Raw genomic sequence first — 22,574 nt, 5'->3', positions numbered from 1 at the left:
TAATTAGTAACACCTCCAAGTTTCATCAAGCAATTAAACCGGTTTTGTTGCTTTTCGTCCTGTCTTCCTTCTTAGTGATTTAGCGGATTTCTACATACTTCACACTTAAATATTATTTGCGATTAATAATATGTATGTTTTTTATTTCATTCTTGACAAAGATTCTAAAACTATCTACCTTGAATATTCACCAAAAAATAAAATATTCGGAATATTTACTTGAGATTGTGGCTCTTCCAACCATATTTGATCTCTAGTGATTTTTCCCATTTTATGTAAAATTTCACGAGCTGCTCGTTCTCCTGCTTCTATTCCACCTTCCATGTATCCTGACCACTTTATTGCAGTCTCAGTCCCAGCATAATACAATCTGTCAACCGGAGCTCGAATCGCTCTGAAAATTAAAAATTTTATTATAAGTATCGATGCAGTCAATACAATGGTTACGTACTTAGAGGGGAAGTTAGACACCGCATGAATATTAAGAATTGCCTGGAAAACAGGTCCGAAATATCATCGAAGCACCGTTAGAACAGCCTTCTTTGAACTGGCTGTTCGTTCGTCTTTGAACAGGAATATTTTATAGTAATTTCATATTAATTTTTATTTCCAATTAATTATTAATAAAAATATTAAATTCGGAAATTATAGAGTACAGCATATTAGCATGTCAAATAAAATTTTGAAAATAAATCAAATATTTCAGTTTTTAATTTCAGTAACATTAAGAAAACTTTATTAATATTAAAACTAATTAGTAGCAAAAAAAGCGAAAAGCGAAAGCTCTTAAAAAGCGAAAATAATTTATACAAAATTTTGTTATTGCTTTTCCTGGAATTCTTTAAAAACAAAAAGTTGGCATGCAGAAAATTCTTAAGGTCTGATATTTCCCAAAAGCACAGTTTTTATGTTTTGAAATTCTTCCCAAAATTATAGTTTCTTTTTTTAATTTACAATGACTTTTTCAAAGTATTTCTAGAAAATTTCCATACATTGTTAAAAATTTTTGATTATAATTTTTTCTCTAACAAAGAAAAAAATCATTTGATTTCACACAATTCTTGAATAAAGTAGAGTATGCGTTAAAAATAAAACTCAAAATATAATGAAGTAGTAATAATTTATAACATTAAATTTAATGTCAAACTAAATTAACTCATAAACTTGAAGTAAAAGTAATAAATAAATTATTTGTGTCGTATTTAGCATAACAGAAATTATTCTTTTACTTTCAACATAACAGAAAATATTCCTATTCTTTTAACATAATTGAAAATATATTTTTCGCTTTTATCCATCTAGACAGTCTGCTTCCTTATTTCTTGTAAAAAGAATTTCCTCAGAGATAAAGTTTCATTCCAATTTTTTAGGAGCAAAATTTTTATAAAGTGATAAATTTTTATTACATTAAAAAGTTTTCTAGCAAAATTTGTTTAGACCAAGACCAATGATCTCAGCACTGCCTGAATTCCCCGAACATATTCTGTACCCCTGAAAATAACATTCCACGAAGGTTTACATATGCATTACGAGTAAAAATTTAAATTGTTGAAATTAAGTAAACTGATATTGAATGTATGACATTTAAAAATGTTAACTGTTTGATCCACAATGAAGAAAAAAAATTGATGACATAAATTTAAATTCTATTTATTAAAATTCACCATGAACTTATGGTGAGCTCATGAATAGTTAATGTAAAAACTTCATTTACTACAAAAAAATAATAAAGTTGATAAAAGACGATACTCAAAAATAGGCACCCACTCTCAAAACTCTCCATACTTTAACGAGAAAAACAAAACAAATTTGAAATAGAAAATGAAAAGTTGTCAACTGAAAATGGATAATAAAATAATGGTAGAAAACAAAAACAAGAAAAGCCATAGTAGCCAAAAGACGCTAATGAGGGTAAGATGCATTTCCAAGCCAAGTGCAATGAACGCTTAAAAGGAACTTTCGACAATTAACGCACTCACAAACTCCCAGCTTTGTCATAATCCGAATCACTATATCAAAAGAGTTTTGTAAAAAGTAGAAAATATCTAAGAGCGACGTCACAGGTAGGTCAGCCAATCAGGATCAGAACACACACTAGTGAGTTATTTAATTAAATCTGATCAATAAATTGATTTAGCTTAACAATAAATTCCAGCGTTAAAGCTGTAACGTTACCATGCCATGCACAACCACGCGATTAGACACAATTGTGTGATTAGTTGCAAGTACCCAATTAAAATTCAGATGAAGTTATTGTATATTTTGTAATGCGTCTGGATAATGCAAAATAACGTAAATAAAGCACAAATAGTGGCCCAAAAATGGAAATACTGTAGTTTCGGTTCTATGAACAAGAACTTTTCTCATTGTTGGAGCACAAAATGACTGAAGAAAATAACAAAGCAAACACGTTGCAGTAGGGGAGCGGGAACAAACCAAGACAAGATAATAAAAAGAATGGAGTTAAGAAGCAGGTGAGAAAAGGTTGAGTGGAATTCTCGGGTGTCCAGGATGAAGAAATTAAATTAAAATAAACTTCTAATTTTAAGACAAGAATGGGATACTAAAATAATCATTAACGTAATTATTTTATTTTATAACAGGCGTTGAACAGTTGGCTAAATTCTGAGTTCACGACTAGCAATGTCCAACTCTGAATACTTATAATTTTGAACCCAACTCAGAAGACAAAGGAACGTATTGATGAAGCATAGGAACAAAAAGCCTTCGTGATGGACTTTTTGATTGAATAACCTGTATATGCGTTATATGGAGAGAGAAACCAAGTAAACCTTCCACGGTTTGCCTGATGGTAAGGGGAGATTTAATGGTACTTAAATATTGCAATATTTGAAAGAATTTTATTTTACATATTATTTTATTCTATGTTTTACTTTATATTTCATCTCATTTTATATTTTATTTTATAACCAGCGTTCATCAGCCGACCCAATTCTGAGCTTACAGCTATCAACCTTCATCTCCGTAGCCTTGAAATTTTGAACTAGCCTTCATAGGGGCATTTTTGATGGTACTAACTCTCATTTGTATTACATAATTGGAAAACCACGAAAACCTTTCAAGGTTAGCGGCAAGGGAATTATAACCCATGATCCATCGACCACTGAGGGTATTTTACATCAACACTGTAGTCGGGAGCAGAACTCGAGCAAAACCAGACATGGATGAGATTTGAACCCTTACCTCTTTGGGGGGGGGGGGTAAAGGCTCTGTACCCTGAAACACCACCGCTGTAACTAAATCATTAGAATTTTATTCAAAATATGGAACGAAAAAGATCAGATTAATGTAATCAGAAAAAGTTTTGATAGAAAATTGTTCAGATTAATATAATGAAAGAGAATATTTGCGGAATCAGCGCACTTGGCAAAGTTTCCCTCACATCTTGCTTTCTTCGTCAAAACTATGTTACGTTTCATTCTTTACAACTATGTTACGTTTCATTATGCAAAGCAAGATGACTTCACTTACTTTCCATAACGAGTCCAAAATCCTGGTGGGTACATTGCTGTGTAACACCCACCTGAATATTGTTCTTCCATCCAATTTTTCTCTTCATAGTGTATTGGCTGAAACGATATTAGAATTCAAATCAAAACACTAGTTATCTCACTGACACCCTTATATTATACCAAAAAATAAGAGTTTTTTTTTTAAAGGTACAATCACTGCTTAAGGGAATCTCAAAATTATAAAAAAAAATAATAGTAAAATAAAATAGAAATGAATTTCGTCATGAGTATTTTAAAATGTTAACAAAATTGCTTAAGAGTTCAAGGTTATGAGACACCCCCAAATATTTTAAACAACAAATTTTTAGTTGCTTTAGACATCACTTTTCACTTTTTCTAGCACCAATTCCTTTAACTAAAGCAATCAGCAATATTTAAATGATGGGGGAAAAACATTGCAAATTGTGCATTAGCGTGAGTCGAAATTCGTTTCATATTTCTAATTCGTAACAGCAGAAGAAAGTTATCAGTAGAATCTGGAGGTCAAAAAAAAAAAAAAAATTCACACAATTGCATAGCTGCCAACTCTTCCGGTTTTCCCGGAAGATTTTATTTTCATATTTAAGGTGCTGGTGAAATTCATGTTATTTCACTAAACTTTTTGAATTATAATAATAATTTTAAGTCAGTTTGACCACCACTACATATAAATAATTACAACAAATATATAAAAGCATATTAGTCCATACGATAGCGAATTTCAACCTGATTAAAATATGAATATATTTTTGAGGAAGATAGTATTTCGGTAATTGTTCTACTACAACTTGGAAAATCCATTCTCGAAAAGAGTGAATGTTAGCAGGTATGCAATTGCTCATTCAATTTAGAAAACATTTTTATAAAAAAAAATTATTTCATTTATTTATGCTAAATTTATTCCAATGTTGAAGCAACTTTACAATAGTAAATATGCTTCATGAAGCATTTTTACTATTGTAAAGATGCTTCATGAAGCATCCTATTCTTTTGAACCTGAGTGATCATCTTTGTTTAGAAATGTCACTTGCTGGTGTGCCACACTGATCGGTTAAGGGTTCTGTCTTCACCGTCGCAACATACTTATTTCATTTTTCTTTCTGATGCTCGATAGATTGAAAAATAGAATATTATAGGGTGTTTTAGAAAGAAAATCTTATATCACCAAAAAGTTTTTGTTCATTTCTTTTGAAATATCCCTTAAATGGATGGAAAATACACTAAAGTAAGAAATTAGGAGAATTTGCAGACTTGGTCGATTATCTCTAGAACTACTAGACCGATTTTAATGAAATTTGATGCGTACATACATTGTTACAATATAAAACAAATAACCATTCAACAATTGTAATACACACGTATGATCTTGCGTAACACTCGTTGGAGTCGGAAGGTATGAAACAGCGGTTGTAGAATAAACAAACAAAAAAGGGTTAATAGGGGGTATTGTTCCCTCTTACAGATATGCAGGTCTTGTGCAGTTTATCATTTCCTGTGACAATTGGCCTGAATTATCTTGTGGCAATTTCATGTACATAACAAATTTCATTGAAGATGGTCTAGTAGTTCTAATCGTCTGCAAATTGTCTTAATTTCTTACACCACTGTATTTCGCGCTATCTTTACTTTAATTTCAAAAAAAAACAAATTAACAAGAAAAATATTTTTTTGGCATCTCGGTATGAGTCAGAAAAACTATAATCAAAACTGAGAAACAAAAGTTAAATTATAGAAAATTAGAGCGACAATTTTCGCTCATTGTTGGAAATTCAATTTCGAAAAAAATAAAGAAATAAAAAAATTCGGCATACTCAAATGTGCTTCTACGAGTTAAGTAGCATAATGCGGAAAAATTATGATAACTAGAATTTTTACTTTTATTATCATATTAAAAATAACACCAAAAATCTTACAATTTTCATAGTAAGCAGTTAATTTTGTTTTTATCAAAAATATTTCTACCGTTTCGTACAAAATATCAGTTTTTATTTTCTTAATACTAGTTTCAAATTTTGAATATGCCATGGAACATTGAAAAATGTTAACTATAAATGACAAACATATCAATATCTCGCAATTTATTTTTAATCTGTATGTCTGTTTATGTTATTAAAAGAGTTTCTGAACTATGCACTTGACTAAAAATCATTTTTAAATTAAATTCTTTGGAAATATTACCTTTCTGTACAGCATTAAATATTCAAAGACAAGTTAAATTTTATTGCCCTTTTTGTTAAAATCAATTTGGTAATTTTTTCGAAGAAAAACTAGATAGTGCTTATTTTAGAACTCAAACGTTTTATTTTTATTATATTTTTTCTTTATAGGATCATTTGAACACTGAAGAACTCACCTTTAAAAGTTCTTTACAACCAGTAACTTCAGCCAAACTTTTAGCGAGAAGATTTTTTCTCTCTTCTACACTTAAAAGATGCAAACGGCGACATTTGTCTGCTAATATAAACCTTTGGGAGAAAGAAAAACAATTTCTGAGTCTTTATTTTAGATCAGTGGTTTCTAATTTATTTCCTGCAGCGCAACCTTAAATGATCGACCTTTTGCCGAATCCCCAAACTAGTAAAATAATTCCAATTATAAACATATTAACCAAAGAAATACCACTAATAATTTTGAAAAATATTTAATGCAGGAAATTAAATTATTTTTTTCATCGTTTTATTAATAATAGTCTCAAAATTGGATGTTATGTCAGACAGTTTAATTCACAGGTGTGGAGTGGCATCAGGTTCGATTCTGGATTTTTTTTGATAAATACAAGGATTGGGCAAAATAATGGAAACATTTCTATACTAACACATTTTTTTATCTTTTTCAAAAAATATTTAAAGAATCATTAGGTAAATTCAGAAGTGTTTTGGTTATTCGATTTATCATATTTATCAATAAAGTTTAAAGTTTTTAGAGGTTTGAAGGACAGAAAATAAATTACAAACGCCAAAAAAATNTTTTATTTTAATTTTATTCCAATGCTTTATGCTATTGTAAAGATGCTTCATGAAGCAACCCATTCTTTTAAACCTGAATGATCAGCTTTGTTTAGAAATGTCACTCGCTGATATGCCACACTGATTGGTTAGGGACTCTGTCTTCGCCATCGCTACATACTTATTTTATTTTTATTTTTGATTCTCGGTAGATTGAAAAATAGAATATTATAGGTGCTTTAGAAATAAAATTTTATATCATCAAAAAGTTGTTTTTATTCCTTTTGAAATATCCCTTAAATGGGTGAAAAATACACTAAAGTAAGAAACTAAGAGTATTTGCAGACTTGGTCGATTATCTCTAGAACTACTAGACCGATTTTAACGAAATTTGATGTGTAAAAGTAACGACATTGATACAATACAAAACAAATAAACATTCAACAATTGTAATACACACGCATGATCATGCGTAACACTCGTTGGAGTCGGAAGGTATGAAACAGCGGTTGCAGAATAAATTTTAAAAAATTGTTAATACGGGGTATGGTCCCCTCTTACAGACATACAGGCATTGTAGCTTGATTTCATACTTGAAATAAGGCAGTTTATCATTTCATGTGACGATAGGCCTGAATTATCCTGTGGCAATTTCATGTACGTATCAAACTTCATTAAAATCGGTCCTACAGTTCTAGAGATAATCGACCAAGTCTGCAAATTCTCTGAATTTCTTACACTAATGTATTTCACGCTATCTTAAATTTTAAAACAATAAATAAACAAGAAAAATATTTTTTTAGCATCTCGGTATGAGTCAGAAAAACTATAATCAAAACTGAAAAACAAGAGTTACATTATAGTAAATTATAGCGACAATTTTCGTTCATTGTTATAAATTCAATTTCGGAATAATAAAGAAATAAAAAATTCGGCATGCTCAAATGTGCTTCTTCCGGTTAAATTGCATAATGAGTAAAAATTAAGATAACCAGAATTTTTACTTTTATTATCATATTAAAAAAAGCAGTTAATTTTGTTTTTATCAAAAAATGTTCTACCGTTTCGTACTAAATAGCAGTTTTAATTTCCTTAACGCTAGTTTCAAATTTTGAATATGTCATGCAATAATAAAAAATGTTAACTATAAAAGACAAACATATCAATATCTCGTCATATATATTTAAAATCTGTTTGCCTGCTTATGTTATTAAAAGTGCTATTGAACTATGCACATGAATAAAAATAATTTTTAAAGGAAATTCTTTGGAAAGATTACCTTTCTGTACAGCATTAAATATTCAAAGACAAGTTAAATTTTATTGCCATTTTTGTTGAAATCAATATGGTAATTTTTTCAAAGAAAAAAACTAGATAGTGCTTATTTTAAAACGCAAATGTTTTTTTTTTTTAATTATATATTTTTTTTCATAGGATCATTCGAACACTGAAGAACTCACCTTTAAAAGTTCTTTACAACCAGTAACTTCAGCCAAACTTTTAGCGAGAAGATTTTTTCTCTCTTCTACACTTAAAAGATGCAAACGGCGACATTTGTCTGCTAATATAAACCTTTGGGAGAAAGAAAAACAATTTCTGAGTCTTTATTTTAGATCAGTGGTTTCTAATTTATTTCCTGCAGCGCAACCTTAAATGATCGACCTTTTGCCGAATCCCCAAACTAGTAAAATAATTCCAATTATAAACATATTAACCAAAGAAATACCACTAATAATTTTGAAAAATATTTAATGCAGGAAATTAAATTATTTTTTTCATCGTTTTATTAATAATAGTCTCAAAATTGGATGTTATGTCAGACAGTTTAATTCACAGGTGTGGAGTGGCATCAGGTTCGATTCTGGATTTTTTTTGATAAATACAAGGATTGGGCAAAATAATGGAAACATTTCTATACTAACACATTTTTTTATCTTTTTCAAAAAATATTTAAAGAATCATTAGGTAAATTCAGAAGTGTTTTGGTTATTCGATTTATCATATTTATCAATAAAGTTTAAAGTTTTTAGAGGTTTGAAGGACAGAAAATAAATTACAAACGCCAAAAAAATGAAGCAATAAATTTGTAACTTGTTGCAATTTTTTGATTATTATGTACGATGATTGCACACAATTTCGTAAATATAGCTTAAATATTTATGGAGATTTGGACATTTTTATTTTTAAAAAAATTGTCTTACGTTTTTTCACTAAAGTTTAAATATGTTCAATAAAATTGAACAAAACTTTTGGCACAATTTAAAATAAATGAAAAAAATATTGATTTAAAATTTTAAATTAATTTGTTTAAAACTGTGCAAGAGATGAATAATTAAAGTAATTCTTTTATAAAGCGCATGCGCGGGCGAAATTAAAATAAAAACTAATCCTAATTTTGATCCTAATTTTTATAATCTTAACTAATCTTAATTTCCTAATTTTGCAGTGAGTCATATTTAGCATCTAATAAAATATCAAATTTGAATACCATAAAAACTTAAAAAGTTTCAAGCAATTTTCCAAGAAGTTTTTGTACTTTTTAAGAGAAATCTCAAAATGATAAGGGGTTTTCCACAAATTTCATTTCGTACTGTTGAACAAGATTTATTACAAATGACGCCGATATTGTTGGGAATTATCCCCCATAAAAGCATTTTTCCTATCACATGTATTATTTCCTTAAACAATCACATTTTGGTATATGAACATTTATTCTGAAATACTATTATAATTTGCTATTTGATTTTGTCTCATGTCACAAAATAATATTTGTAGAAAAGCCAAGATCATTTTAGGCTTTCTCTTAAAAAGTACAAAAACTACTTGGAAAATTGCTTGAATTTTCTTAAATTTTTAAGATATTCAAATCGGACTTAATTTATTAGTTGTTATTTCATTATGATTCATGACAAAAGTTGAAATTTGCTAAAAAAAAGTTGGGGGGGGGGAATGTTATTTTTTTCCACGCATGCGTGCTGTATAGAAGACCTTATTTAGATACTTATAAATTGCACAGTTTTTAACAATTTTTTTTTTCAAATTTTGAAGCAAAATATTTGCAATTAATTTCAAAATTGCTCTAAACATTTTGCTTGATTTTGTTGAATATTTTTAAATTTACAGCTAAAAAACAAAAGACAGAAAAATTAGCTTTGTTGCTTTAAACAGCAAAATTGAGTTTTACAGTAAAAGGTACTGGCACTCTGAGTGCGTTATTTTTTACTGTAATTTGATCCAGAAATTTTTTCAGTGAATGCATATTTTTAACTGTGAAAATTACGGTATAATATTTCACTGTAAAAAATGAATTTTACAAATGATGCGCTCAAAGTGCTGGTAGGTACTTTATACCGTAATTTGATCCAGTATTTTATACAGTGAACCAGTGATTGAACCCCAATACTTTACAATGACTGTTCATCACTCTAACCACACAACCTACTCACTGTGTCATTATAGTTACTCTAAATAAAATGTGATAAAAAAAACAATTGTTACCCAATAATTGCTGGATGTGATCCGTCTGGCTTTGTGTCATCTAAAGTAAGAAACATCGGATGTTCATCTCCCCCTTCAATCAAAAACGACCCACAATACCCTGAAACGATTAAAAAAAAGTTCATAAAACTCTTATCATACGAAAAAAAGTACCAGAACAGTCTTATTTTTAAATAAATTGCTTTACCTATCATATTTCTGCATCATTACGTAGTAACCTTACATTTACATTTCAAATATATATTTTTTAAATAAATAGCTTTACACATCATTCGTTCTACCTCATTACGTAGTAACCTTACATTTACGTTTCACACATTACCTTTTTCTCTCCAGAATGTTTTGGGGTAGTAGAGAATAACTTTCATAACAGTTCCCATGGGTGCTCTTTGATTCAACTGATTCCTCAATGCCGGCAACTGTGGTGTATAATGAATCTTCATTTGTAGCAATGGTGGCAAAGCCAGGATTACGTATTTTGTCTAAAGAAAGTTTTAAATAAAAACTTAAATTTTTGATTCATATTATTTACTATTGTATTGTTACATTTTATTTGTATATATTGAAATTTTTTTTATATCCCTTCGGCGCAGAATTTTTATTAAACACATTTTTCATACTTTTTTCATTATTTTGTATTAGTTTAGGTCGAAATAAGTGCAAAATATTATATTTAGCATTTTAGTATTTTATGGTTATGAAATACGGCATGAAACACCGGTGTCTTTTTTTGAATTAAAGAAGGTATCTTTCAAACACGAGTAAATTAAAAAACAATAATTTTTCAGATTTGCACTTATTTGCAGTTATTTAGATCTAAGAGATCATTCACGGTTATAAACCATTAAAATTTCTTTAATTTACAAAATCAATTATTGACAAATTTTTGAATATGAATGAAAAAAAAAACTAAATTCCAAAATACGTTTTTGCATTTTATATTTTATTACAAATATAATTCCGCCGGCCAGGTGGCCAAGCGGTTAGCGCACCTGACTGCGAAGCCAATGGCCACGGGTTCGAATCCCGCTCTAGGCATGGATGATTCTCTCTCTTGTGTTGTCCTCTGTTGTGTGTGATGAGTGAATGTGGCCCACCCTATGAACGGTTTTGTGGCAGTGTGGCTTGGGCAATGTTACTCGCCTCCGTGACTTTGATTCACAGGAGCCCACTGGATAACGCGAGATGAGTAACAACTCTGGCATCTTCTAAGGCGAAACGAATAAAGTTCAGTGCCTGTCATTCGAAAGGAAAAAAATATATATAATTCCGATAATATAGAAGCCTTTTTAGCTACTTTTGGACTGTTTTTTATTATTAAAAAATACAAAATATAATATTTTTTGTAATTAAACTGTCAGAAAAAATATATAAAAAAGACATCGGTGTTCTATCTGCGTCAATGGGTTAGGTATATGTTAAAATAACGTTATTAAAATCAATTTTTTCTAGCCATTGCCATCACTACATATAGTGATTAACTTATATATGTTGCCTCTAATGTATGAAATCCGGGATTCCATAGAAAACCTAAAATAGACCGGCGAAGTATGAGATCATAAATATTTTACACATCACCTTGGGATTCTATAGATTTGAGAAGAAAAATTAATCTCATGTTTTATACTTTGACTAAATAATCTTTTTCTTGAAATGTATTCCCATTTTATACAATGACTCGAAAAATTATATGATTCTCATTATTTTAAAATATGCTTAAAAATAACTGAGCATTTTAAACAATGACTGGACATTCTGTAAAATATCGACATTTTAAACAATGACGGTAGCATATTTACTTCTTCCTCATTCAATTTTCAATGTAAATCTTAACTTATTTTAAGAAAATCGAACTTTTATATGATATAAAAATATGTATAACATATTACATATTTTCTGTCAATCAATACTAAAGGAAATTAAGCTTAGTTGAAAAATTATGTTCTGATAGTTATAGCTATAAATCTTAAAAATATTTTAAATGTTTTATAGTTTTCTAAAAATTATTTGAAATATTGCAATCGGCTTGCATTGTTCGCATAAAAATATTATTTTCTATACATGGGGTGTTCTGTAATAGTCACCCTTGATGCATATTTTTGGAGTTTTACTTAAAAAATGAAGTCAAAAAAAATGCACACTATGAGGCGCAAATTAATATTTAAACAAGAAAAAAACAAAACCAGTATTAAAATCTTTCAAGTTATTAATTAAACTTAAAGGGGTTTCTAAAAATCACCCTTCAAATCATTTTCGCTTTTTTCGATAATCAATCGTATTTTGATGTCCCCCCCCCCTCCTTCCTCAGTTGTAATTCGTTAGATTTCGATAACGCCTCTGCTTTTCTTGTTTGTATTAGCTTGAGAACCCTAGTGAGCATACTTCTCCTGACCGTTTTTGATAAAGATTTGAAAAATATTTATCGTAAACGATCAATAGGAATCACCCTGTATGTATCAAATAAATTATATTAAGATTCATTAAAAAAAGTTTTATATACTCAGCCCCATAAAGCACACACAGAATTTCACAGAATTTTATGACGTCTTTAATAAGCTTAGTATTATACCGCATAAGCATTCTTCCCAACAATCTTTTCACACCTCAAAAAATTTTTTGTAACATTTTTAGGCGTAAAAGGAACGCTGATTAAAACCACATCCTCAACTGTCACATTCTGGCAAAAGTGATACTGATAAAAAACTACATCCTCAATTTACCTTATATTCTTTTCCATTAAGTGTCTTGACTAATACGACATCTTTTGACTCTTGATTTATTCCTACGACGGGACTATTCACAACAACACGATCTAAAAAACAAAAGACAAAGGTTTTTTTAATAAGATAATTGAAAAAGGAATATTTACCATAAAAGTTCTAAAACTTTTTTATAATCAAATAGATTTGCTTAGTATGAACTACAAATAATTTTTGATTTATGAAACAAATAAGAAAATTGGCTGATTTTCTTGAGCAAATGGTTGTAGATAATGATGGCTGAAAAAACTAATGTACCTCTTGCTTGATTTTTGTGTAGTAAACATTTAACGAATTTTTTAGGTGTCAGAAATCAAAATTCGATGAAACAAATGATATGATTATTCAGAGAAAGTACAATTCGTGTCTGATTTCGTAACTTAAAACATCGTCTGCATAAATTGAGTAGCATATTTGAACTCCCTCCTTTCAACCATTAATATTGAGTACAAAACCATGACGATCCGATAATTAGATCAAAAGTTATTCAATGAGGTGCATTTCTTTTATTTTAAGCACTGTACAATGATTCTTGCTTGATTTTTGCTTGGAAACATTTAAAAAAATGAAAGAATAAAATTATATTTAGAAAATTGGATAGATTTAGAATAAAGCACTACGTGTATCTCGTTCAGCAGCAAACTCTATCTAGTAAAAAAAAATTTAATTTCTCCTAAAATTTTAGAAATGCGCTTTTCTTTTAAGTATTTTAAGTTTTAAATAAACTTTTCCACTTTTCCATCAACTGAATACAAGAGCTTTGATAAATTCGATTAAAGCCACGTTTTTATATGCGTTTGAAAATAACGTTTTGCTGCAAATCCTACTGATGGTGCGTAGCGAAACTTTTGATGTTTATGGTCGGCAACTGTCGTTTTTGATCCAGAGTTTAGTTATTACTTATTGTTTAGGGTTATTGTTTCTTCGCCAGTGACCGTACACATAAAAATCAACACTTACTACCTTGTCTATGTATTTACCTTTTACAGCATGTTATTTGAAATTTAATTATAAAATTATTGAAATTGAAGGGAGTAGGGGTTATTTCTTTTAACTCATAAAGTCCTAAAATTTCTTTTTCCAAATATTCGATAATGACACTGTGGCAAGTTGCATAATTTATAAATGACAATGGATGACAATTTTTGCTATTTATAAATCAATTTAAGATTTAAAAGGATATATGTCAAAAAAAAGTTTTGATAAATAGAAAAATTCGTATTTGCAAAACTCTTTGTAAACAAATTCAAAGTATATAAGTTAGTTATCTATAGCACTTATATCTTACCTTCCAGTTGCTCAGCCATCTTAATGCATATTTGTTGAGTCCCCCCTTTAAATTTTCTTTCCTATAACAAAATATCAAAAACTTTTTGAAAATTCTTTTAATATGAAAATTGCATATTGAAATCATGAAATAAATAAATAAATTATTTAAAGCTATGTCTTCTTTGTAGAAAGTAAAACTTGTAAACAAAAGTAAGAAAAATAAAATCTTTTGTGCTAACTATCTGATGCATTTTCAAATCAGAAATAAAGGTGGCTTATCTTTCAACACCGTGCCTTTCTTTTCTTTATATAAAAACTGCATATTCAAATCAATAAATAAATAAATTAATTTTTCAAGGCTCTATCTTTATTTTGTTCAAGAAGTAAGAGTTATAAACAAAGAAAGAAAAATCAAAGTATTCGCTCTAACTACCTTATTCATAAAAAATGCATTTTTAAATCATAAATAAAGGCTTTATATTCCAACGATTTACCTTTTAAGGTAATTAAGACTAATAAACTAATAAAGTAAAACAAAGTTTACCTACATTTCAACAAATAAGCAAACAAGTAAAAGAAAATTTACGAACTCTTGAATGCCGTGCAATTGAGAAAGCAGCGTAAGTGCTACACGATAGATTTTTTTGAAAAAGTAGCTTACCCTTACTAATACTAATAACACTGAAATAGAATCTCAGAAATTGTATAAAAAACTGATTTATGAAAACTTTTCTTTTTTTTCTCCGATTCGAACCTCCCTTTCTCACGAACGAGAGTCCAGCGCCCTGTCAACCAGACTGTACCGGCCCCCTGCAATTCTATTTCAGAGTTTATAGCATTAGCAATGGAAAGAAAATAATTGCCAGTCCACTTTTCTCAAAATCTATCATGAAAGACTTGTTTTTTTTTCCTTAAATTGCGCAGCCGTATTAAGGAAAGTAAAACTGTACTATTAAACAAACAACAATTAAACAAACTTAAACAAACAAAGCTATTTTACAAGCAAATAAACTGAACTCAAACTATCTTCCAAGCAGACCAAATAGTTTGCGTAAATCTGACTTTAAAACAATTTTAAAAAAACTATAAGGAAGTTGATTTACTAGCAAAAAATTAGAATAAAAACACTAAAAAATCCATTGTACAGATCATGACAAACTGTAGATACTTACCTGTCCACCATTGGTGGTTGAAAATATCCGTTTAGTTCCGCCACATTGTTTTACATACCACAAGAAACCAAGTAAAGAAGATTCATAGGCGCTAGTTGTTATGTTAATGTTGATAAAGTGGTTAAAAAATTCATAAGCTCCACTGAAAAATAGATGAAAATTCACTTGTTTTCAATTTCTTGAAATAGAATGATTATGCTGTTTAAATCTTTCAAAGAACAACGAATTTATTTGAATGCTACAATTAACTAAGCAAACAAATAAAAACTACTAATGTTAGTGGATGAATATAAAATGCGTTGAGCATTACGAAAAATTGGGAATGACTCAGTTTAATGCTATAAGGGAACCAATTTTAATGCTTTTACCTTTACATTTGCCGTAACTGGTCTCGATAATAATTCGTCGGATTTTAAAAACGTTTTCTTATGCTGAATATTTATTTTACAATCCTTAATATATGTTCTAACAACATAATTTATAACACTAGGGAAATCCTTGAAGAATATTTGGAATAAATGTTTGCTATATTTTCGTAGTTCCCAATCAATTCCGTCAGAAATTATTTTTTATTTTTCATGTTATAAATTTATTTAAAAATATTTTCAAAGTATTCGTAAGGCATTTTTATGGTTTTTTATAACTGTTACACACTTAGCAATTTTTTCATTTAACACTGTATATAAACTGAACTCTATAATAAAAGGTTTCAAAAATTATCAGCTTAAACCAGTCATACATACTAGTCCCACTAGTCATAAACATAGCCAACTTTGAAAAAACATTAATTAAATACTTTCTATTTCCACGAAACAAAATTAAATTTATAATTAATTTACTCGCATAAATTATAAATAAAAATTATGATATAAATAAATTTTTCGAAAGTAATGGGGAATATTTTTTACTTTAAATTTTCGTACCCGGATTTAATTATCTTTCCCGTTGAATTTATAGACTTAAAATACGCATACGCATACGAATAAATAAATCCTTAATCTGATAAAAATTGAAACATTTTAAACAACAAATTGCAAGTTAACAAAAATACTATATTTTAAAAAGAGAAAATGTGAGCAGAAATAAAAAGTTAGAACATGATAAACGGCAATTATTATTACTAAATGGTTTAAGAATAATACCAACCTCGTGGTAATTCTGTTAAACAAAGACTTATAGAATTTATCTGAATTTACATAATTATTAAGGGAGTGTGTCTCTACATTGTACGTAGCAGGAAGTGAATGGAATCCCTGTATGTTGACACTATGTATATGAAGTGAGATTTATGATAATTGAGAAAAACGGATGTTTATGGCAGAATAATGCATATGATAATGTTTATTTAAACTAATTATAGTTTAAAGTTTTAAGTAGAACCTTTAAAAGAATTTATTACTTAAGTTGGATAAATTCATGAAAATTTCCTTTCATGAAATAAATTAAAGACTATACTAAAAGTAACTTTGAAAAAAAACTTCACATTTATAAAATAGAGAGATTAGTTAGTCTAGGAATTAGACACAAATATTCTTTTTTACACAATCGCTAACTGTATACTGAATATTTTTAAAGAATTGTAAGCACGTGAAATGCAAAAGATTTTTCTTAAACTTTTAAGTTAACTTTATTTTTAATTTTAATGAAATATGAAAGATATTGCATAGCTCCCCAAGTTTAAACTTGAATTTTAAAACTATTTCAAATTTAAACGTGTGAAATAAATCAAATTCAGTAAAAAATATGCTGCATATTAATTTGTTTAAACAATGATGATACTGCAGATCCGCAAATTAACCAGGGTAATACATTAAAATGCGGAATCAAGTGTTTTCCGCAATTTACCTAGGGAGTGTATGCATAAACGGTTTGTATTATAGTTTAACGGTTATCCATTAACTCTCAAAATCTATCATNTCTTAGGCCCGTTGGATTCGAATCCCCGTTCTCATGAATCCAGTGCCCTGCCAATCAGACTATCCCGGCCCTTCAGAGGTAATTATAACACTGCTGTCAAAATTGAGTTGGAACCAGATTCCAAAAATAGTATTTTCCATTAATATTTAAAGGAAAACCTAAAATGAAAATATATATTTACTTTGTCCAACAGTTTTGTGCTAGGAATTCTTTATAAGTCATGGTGTCCCATTCATCTGCATGCGGTGCATTCCATGGAGCTTCTGCTGGTATCTAAAGCAATAAAATAAAACCATTTATTTCCACTGAAAAAATAAAAATTTTATTACTTTACGAGTCTGTATTCATTTGTTTTTTATAGGATGACAAGAAAGAACTAGACAAAGTTTAAAATCAACTATTTGTATTGTAACATGTCGTAGTCATTTTTTTTTGGGGGGGGGGTCTAAAAAGTTTGTTGGAAACCAAAAAAAAATAAACTTCCAACTTGATTGTGCTCTAGCTCACTAAGCTAAATACATTAAGGAATGATACAAAGTACACTTTCTTATTTTACTTATACCGTCACATAAGTTCTTAAGAAAATCGTTCTTCTGTATGAAGTGTATTTCAGCACACAGAGTTAAAGACACTCAATAGTAGTGCATACCACACTTTCTGGACTTGAGGCGTTACGTTGTGGAGAAAAGATTCTGGTAAAATAACTGTTATTCTAGTAAAAGGAACTATAATTTTGGCAATAAAAACCAAATCATATGAAACCATTCATTTGGTAATTTTTTCTATTTGTATGGTAACAATTTAGTGGAAATTCTGGTTTTCAATTTCTAAAATATATATTAATATATATTAATAATATCATTATAATATTATATTAAGCAATCGTATTGTTATATTAAGCACTTGTAATTAATTTATTTTTCTTAATAAAGGGCACTTCCACGTTTAAATTTCATTATAAAAATAAAAAATGAAACTTAATGGAAAACTTAACTCATTTTCCTCAAAATTATTATAAGTAAATTAATAAAAATATTTTGATTAATTTTATTGAATTTATTAATCAATAGTAAATTATTAAAGTTAGATAGCTAACTAAAATTTAACAAACTACTAATAAGTATTCAAATAAATTCAATTTATTTTAATCAATTCCCCTTTATTCTAGAAAGGAATACAATAAGACTTACTTCTTCGCCCATTTTGTCCATTAGATAAAAAATATTGTTAATGTCCATATTAACAAAAGGGTTGAAACGTTTAGGATCTGCATTTGGTCGAAAACGAATTCTTGTTCCCTAGAAAGTAAAAAAAAGTGAAGTAAAAGCATTATATTAAGATTAACAGTCATCTTTAATAAGAAATGGTATCTTACATTTTTGTAATGCAACAAATCTTCAATTTCGTTAACTTTATAATTTTCTATTCCGAACTCTTTAGCCATTCGAAGCAAACGATCTTGAGTTGGCCCGACATAAGCACCACCAATGTCCACATAATTCACTTTAGGATCCTAAAATAATTTAAATAATTTAAAAATACATATTTATCAGATATTACTATCTTAGTAATTCGTAATAGAAATGGAAAAAATTCCTAAACGTACTTCAAGCAATTAAGTTTGCAAGTAAATTTTTTGAAACATGGTTAAGAATGATTTTTAAAATCTTATTTTAATTTAAGATGTAATAAAGAAAACACACTATTCAAACAAGGCTAAATCCCCTTTTTCAGTGCTCCATCTTTTAGCGGCCATGGTTGGAGCACCGCTTAATTTTATGCCCCAGTCTGATGACTCGGACAGAACCTGAACAACTCTTCCTATTTCCAAACTCCTACACAACAGCAAAAAAGAGGACTTTCAGCCATGTCAGATTTAACGTGCACATAGCTGAATATAGAAGCCTTTGTGATGAGAAAATAAGCAAATATTTTTTTTAATGGCGGGCAGTTGGGATGTATTGTCCCATTGGCCTCATATGCCAGGACTGCTACTCTCTTCTCATTACTCAGTGGGCACCTGTGGAAAAGCCACAACGGTGGAGCAGCGTCCCCCACGTCACACAACCACAAACCCGTTTATAGGGCGGGTAACATTCGCACAAAGGAGAAAGGACATAGAACAGAGACAGAGAGAAAGAAACATCCATGCCCTGAGCTGGATTCGAACCCGCAACCATCGGCTCCGCAGTCAGGCACGCTAACAACTCGGCGACCTGGTCGGCAAATAAGCAAATATGAAATTAACATTTAAGTGCCTAAATTATCGACTTATTAACAGCTCTCCTGTTTAAACTAATGGGATTTTTTTTCCAGATTGAGGTTACTCATAATTTTTTGAGGATCGAGAAAACAAACCCGACGAAAAATATGACAATTTGTTCGAAGAAAATTAATTAATCTCCTAAAAATAGTTGAATTGATGAACATCATCAATGAGTATATTTAGGTTAGGTCCAAAAACCATTCAGACTTAGTCCTTGTATGTGAAATTCTAAGTTATTAAGTTGTTCGCACTGTACAATCCTTTGGTATTTTACCAGAGACCTCAATAATACACTCAAAAATTATTTAAATATAGTTCTAATATAGGAACATATCGAATACTTACAAACTTAGTCAATAATCTTCCACCAACTCGATCTCGCGCTTCCAACAAAATGGCGCTTACACCAGCCTCAGTAAGCCATTTTGTTGCAGCTAAGCCTAAAAAGAGAAAAAAATTTAATTATTTCTAGATTAAAACTGAAAAACTTTGAAATTTATAAAGCCTCTGGATATGTTTCAAAAAGAACATCATTTTCAATTTTAATTTTTAGCCAAGTGAAAATGTATAACTTAGTTTTATATCTCTCGTTCAGTATCTTTTATTTTCAGCTTAAAAAAATTTTATCAAGAAGAAAATCACCCTTAAAGATTACAAAAAATTACATTTTGAAAAGTTACAAATTTTTATCGAAAAAATATTCTTTTATTCCATATTTTATTCACACTAGTAATAACTATTCTTCTGAACGGTTTATCCTAATACAAATATATTAAAGTCAGTTTTTTTTTTTTAATGTATAGCTTTTTACTTTTCTCAATACTCTAAACTTTTACTTAATGCGCTAAATGCACTTTTTAAGAAAAAAAATTAAAGTCACTAGTGCATCACGCTTTTTAAATGTAAGCTCATTAACTCAATATTTCAATTTCGCAATTGTCTATTTTTCAGGTTTTCTTTAAAAACAGATTTTAGCGTAGGCTTTGCTGAGGCGCTTGTTAAAAGCTGCATAAAGTTTCAAAATCTGCTATTTTAACAAAATTTAGTTAAATCATAATAAAAATATATAAACTACTGCTTTATATCTAGAAATGAAACTAATTTACAAAATTCTGTCAAGGCAGTTTCCATAACAAAGCTTTAAATTACTATGCAATTATTATTGCCGCATATATACGTACAGTAGCTACAAGCAGTAGAAAAAGTTGTTTCTGACAAAATATTCTAAAAAATTATATTTTAATAAAACGAAGTAAAAATTTTAAGTATACACTCTTAAAACACTTTTTAAAATCAGTTATTTATAAAATCCTTTTTTCTAAAAAAAAATTTTTATTTTTCATTTGTTGATATGCTATTTTTTATTAAATAAAATACATATTTTCCAAATTATTAACAATAATTCAAATACCTGTTTTCTTCTGTATTTTACTATAAACATATCTCAATGGATTTGAAAATAATGATTTTATGTATAATATAATTCGTATGTAAAATCAGTAAAGCTTCTAATGATCATTAGCATTCTTTTTTAAAATCCGCAGTTAAAAATATATCGGTCTGTATTAGAAAATAATTGTTTCATGTATAATAAAATTCGTATGTAAAATCAGTAAAGACTCCGTTAATAGTTAACATTCATTCTCAAAATATCTGCTAAAAATATATCAGTTTGGATTAGAAAATAATTACTTATTATGTATTATAATTCGTATGTAAAATCAGTATTATAGTTTACATTCATTTTCAAACCCGCATTTAAAGCTTGACCTTCAGATGTTATGATACTTATCTTTAGAATTTTTGATTGGAAAATCGAAAGCTATTTGTTTTCTGCTTATTCACTGTTCTTCTTCAAATTTAGAAATGTTACCTAAAGCTGATGATTAATCATCCGGAAATTGAGCTGGCATAAATAGCTTATAAGTTCAAATTCAGGAAATGTTAAACATAGATTTCACAATTGAATATAGGTTTTTATATTACTATTATCTTTCCCTTTGTCTTTCTTTTTCATCTTATATGATAATTAGTATTTTCCTTTTCTTTTTTTGTCAAACTTTTATGACAATGTAACGGTGATGCAGCAATCAATCTTGCGTGATAAGGACATCTAACAAGAATAAGCTATAAATAACAAATCTTTGAATAGAACTTTACGCCTCACTCAGCACAAATATGCTCTTCATGTTCACATGTATAGAAGTAGTACAAGAGACAGAACTTTTGATGCAAAAAAAATTTTCGCACACTATCTGCATGTAAGCATTGAAATTTGTTAATAATTTTTGGTCGTGCAATTGATGAAATCATAATTTGATGAAGCTGAACTTGAAAGTGGAACCTCGGATATTTTAAAACATTCATATTGAAGTTTCTTGATATAATAAAACTTGGTTTTTTTATTTATCATGATTCGAATAACATAAAAATTACATCAAAAAATGCTATAATTACTTAGACTTGAACAATCGCACTGTAAAAAATTTCAGATCAAATTAACGATAACGAGTACCGGCACTCAGGGTGTTGGTACTTTTTGCCGTAAAATCAATTGTTACCGAAGCATGATACGGAACAAATAATCTGATATTAATTACCGTAAGATCTCTGAATCACTCTAATTAAATAAATGCCACTGTAAATATTACGGTATAATATTTTACAGAAAAATTGATTTTACAGTAAACCGGGGTTTACGGTGAAGCAGAATTTACGGATGATGTACCCTAAGTGAAGGTACTTTATGGCGTAATTTTTTACAGTGCAACAGAGTCGAGCTATCATATATCAGCTCGAATGTTTTTCATGTCAAAATTAGAAGGTTTCTTTAAAACACTAAATATAATTTTCAGTTATAAAATATTTTAAGCTCTTGATATTATATGTAGCATAGTCGTATCAGCAATGTCAATCAGTTCAAATATTAGTTTTTAAAGACAATATTTAACAGATAAAATGCATCACATCAATAATCCGAAGGTCACTAGGCCATTTTAAAAAAGACGTTATCGACAAGAAATTATCTAAATATTAAAATCTCTTATCTTAGTATTTTATTTTGTTTTCTTTTTTTATTTATTTTTTTAACAGATATTCCTAATCAGGCATATCTACTCTCTCTTTTTAGGATACAGTAAACTGTTAAGTTATTCAAAATTTTGTTCTTTAGTGACATGAAAACCCGTAGATACATATTATAGATAAATAGATATTAGAATACATATATATATATA

The 22,574-nt window shown here is 28.8% G+C and overlaps 1 protein-coding gene across 1 annotated transcript in view; it reads right to left on the bottom strand.

Moving 5' to 3' along the window:
• Nucleotides 1-22,574, bottom strand: part of LOC107456167 (amine oxidase [flavin-containing] B) — a 26,712-nt gene that overhangs the window by 1,499 nt on the left and 2,639 nt on the right. Inside the window, exons 2-13 of the mRNA XM_043040531.2 lie at nt 19,684-19,778; nt 18,448-18,585; nt 18,263-18,370; nt 17,254-17,345; nt 15,156-15,297; nt 14,003-14,063; nt 12,676-12,767; nt 10,278-10,437; nt 9,956-10,055; nt 7,918-8,029; nt 3,493-3,590; nt 220-394 (exon numbers count right to left, since the gene is read on the bottom strand). Of these exons, the coding sequence (XP_042896465.1) occupies nt 220-394; nt 3,493-3,590; nt 7,918-8,029; nt 9,956-10,055; nt 10,278-10,437; nt 12,676-12,767; nt 14,003-14,063; nt 15,156-15,297; nt 17,254-17,345; nt 18,263-18,370; nt 18,448-18,585; nt 19,684-19,778 (1,373 nt within the window). The remainder of the gene's footprint in view (nt 1-219; nt 395-3,492; nt 3,591-7,917; nt 8,030-9,955; nt 10,056-10,277; nt 10,438-12,675; nt 12,768-14,002; nt 14,064-15,155; nt 15,298-17,253; nt 17,346-18,262; nt 18,371-18,447; nt 18,586-19,683; nt 19,779-22,574) is intronic.

The sequence above is a fragment of the Parasteatoda tepidariorum genome, chromosome 10, assembly GCF_043381705.1.
Source record: "Parasteatoda tepidariorum isolate YZ-2023 chromosome 10, CAS_Ptep_4.0, whole genome shotgun sequence".
In the NCBI taxonomy this organism is placed as follows: Eukaryota; Metazoa; Arthropoda; class Arachnida; order Araneae; family Theridiidae; genus Parasteatoda; species Parasteatoda tepidariorum.
The sequence above is the reverse complement of the archived record's forward strand: the minus strand, read 5'-3'. Positions and strand labels throughout refer to the sequence as shown.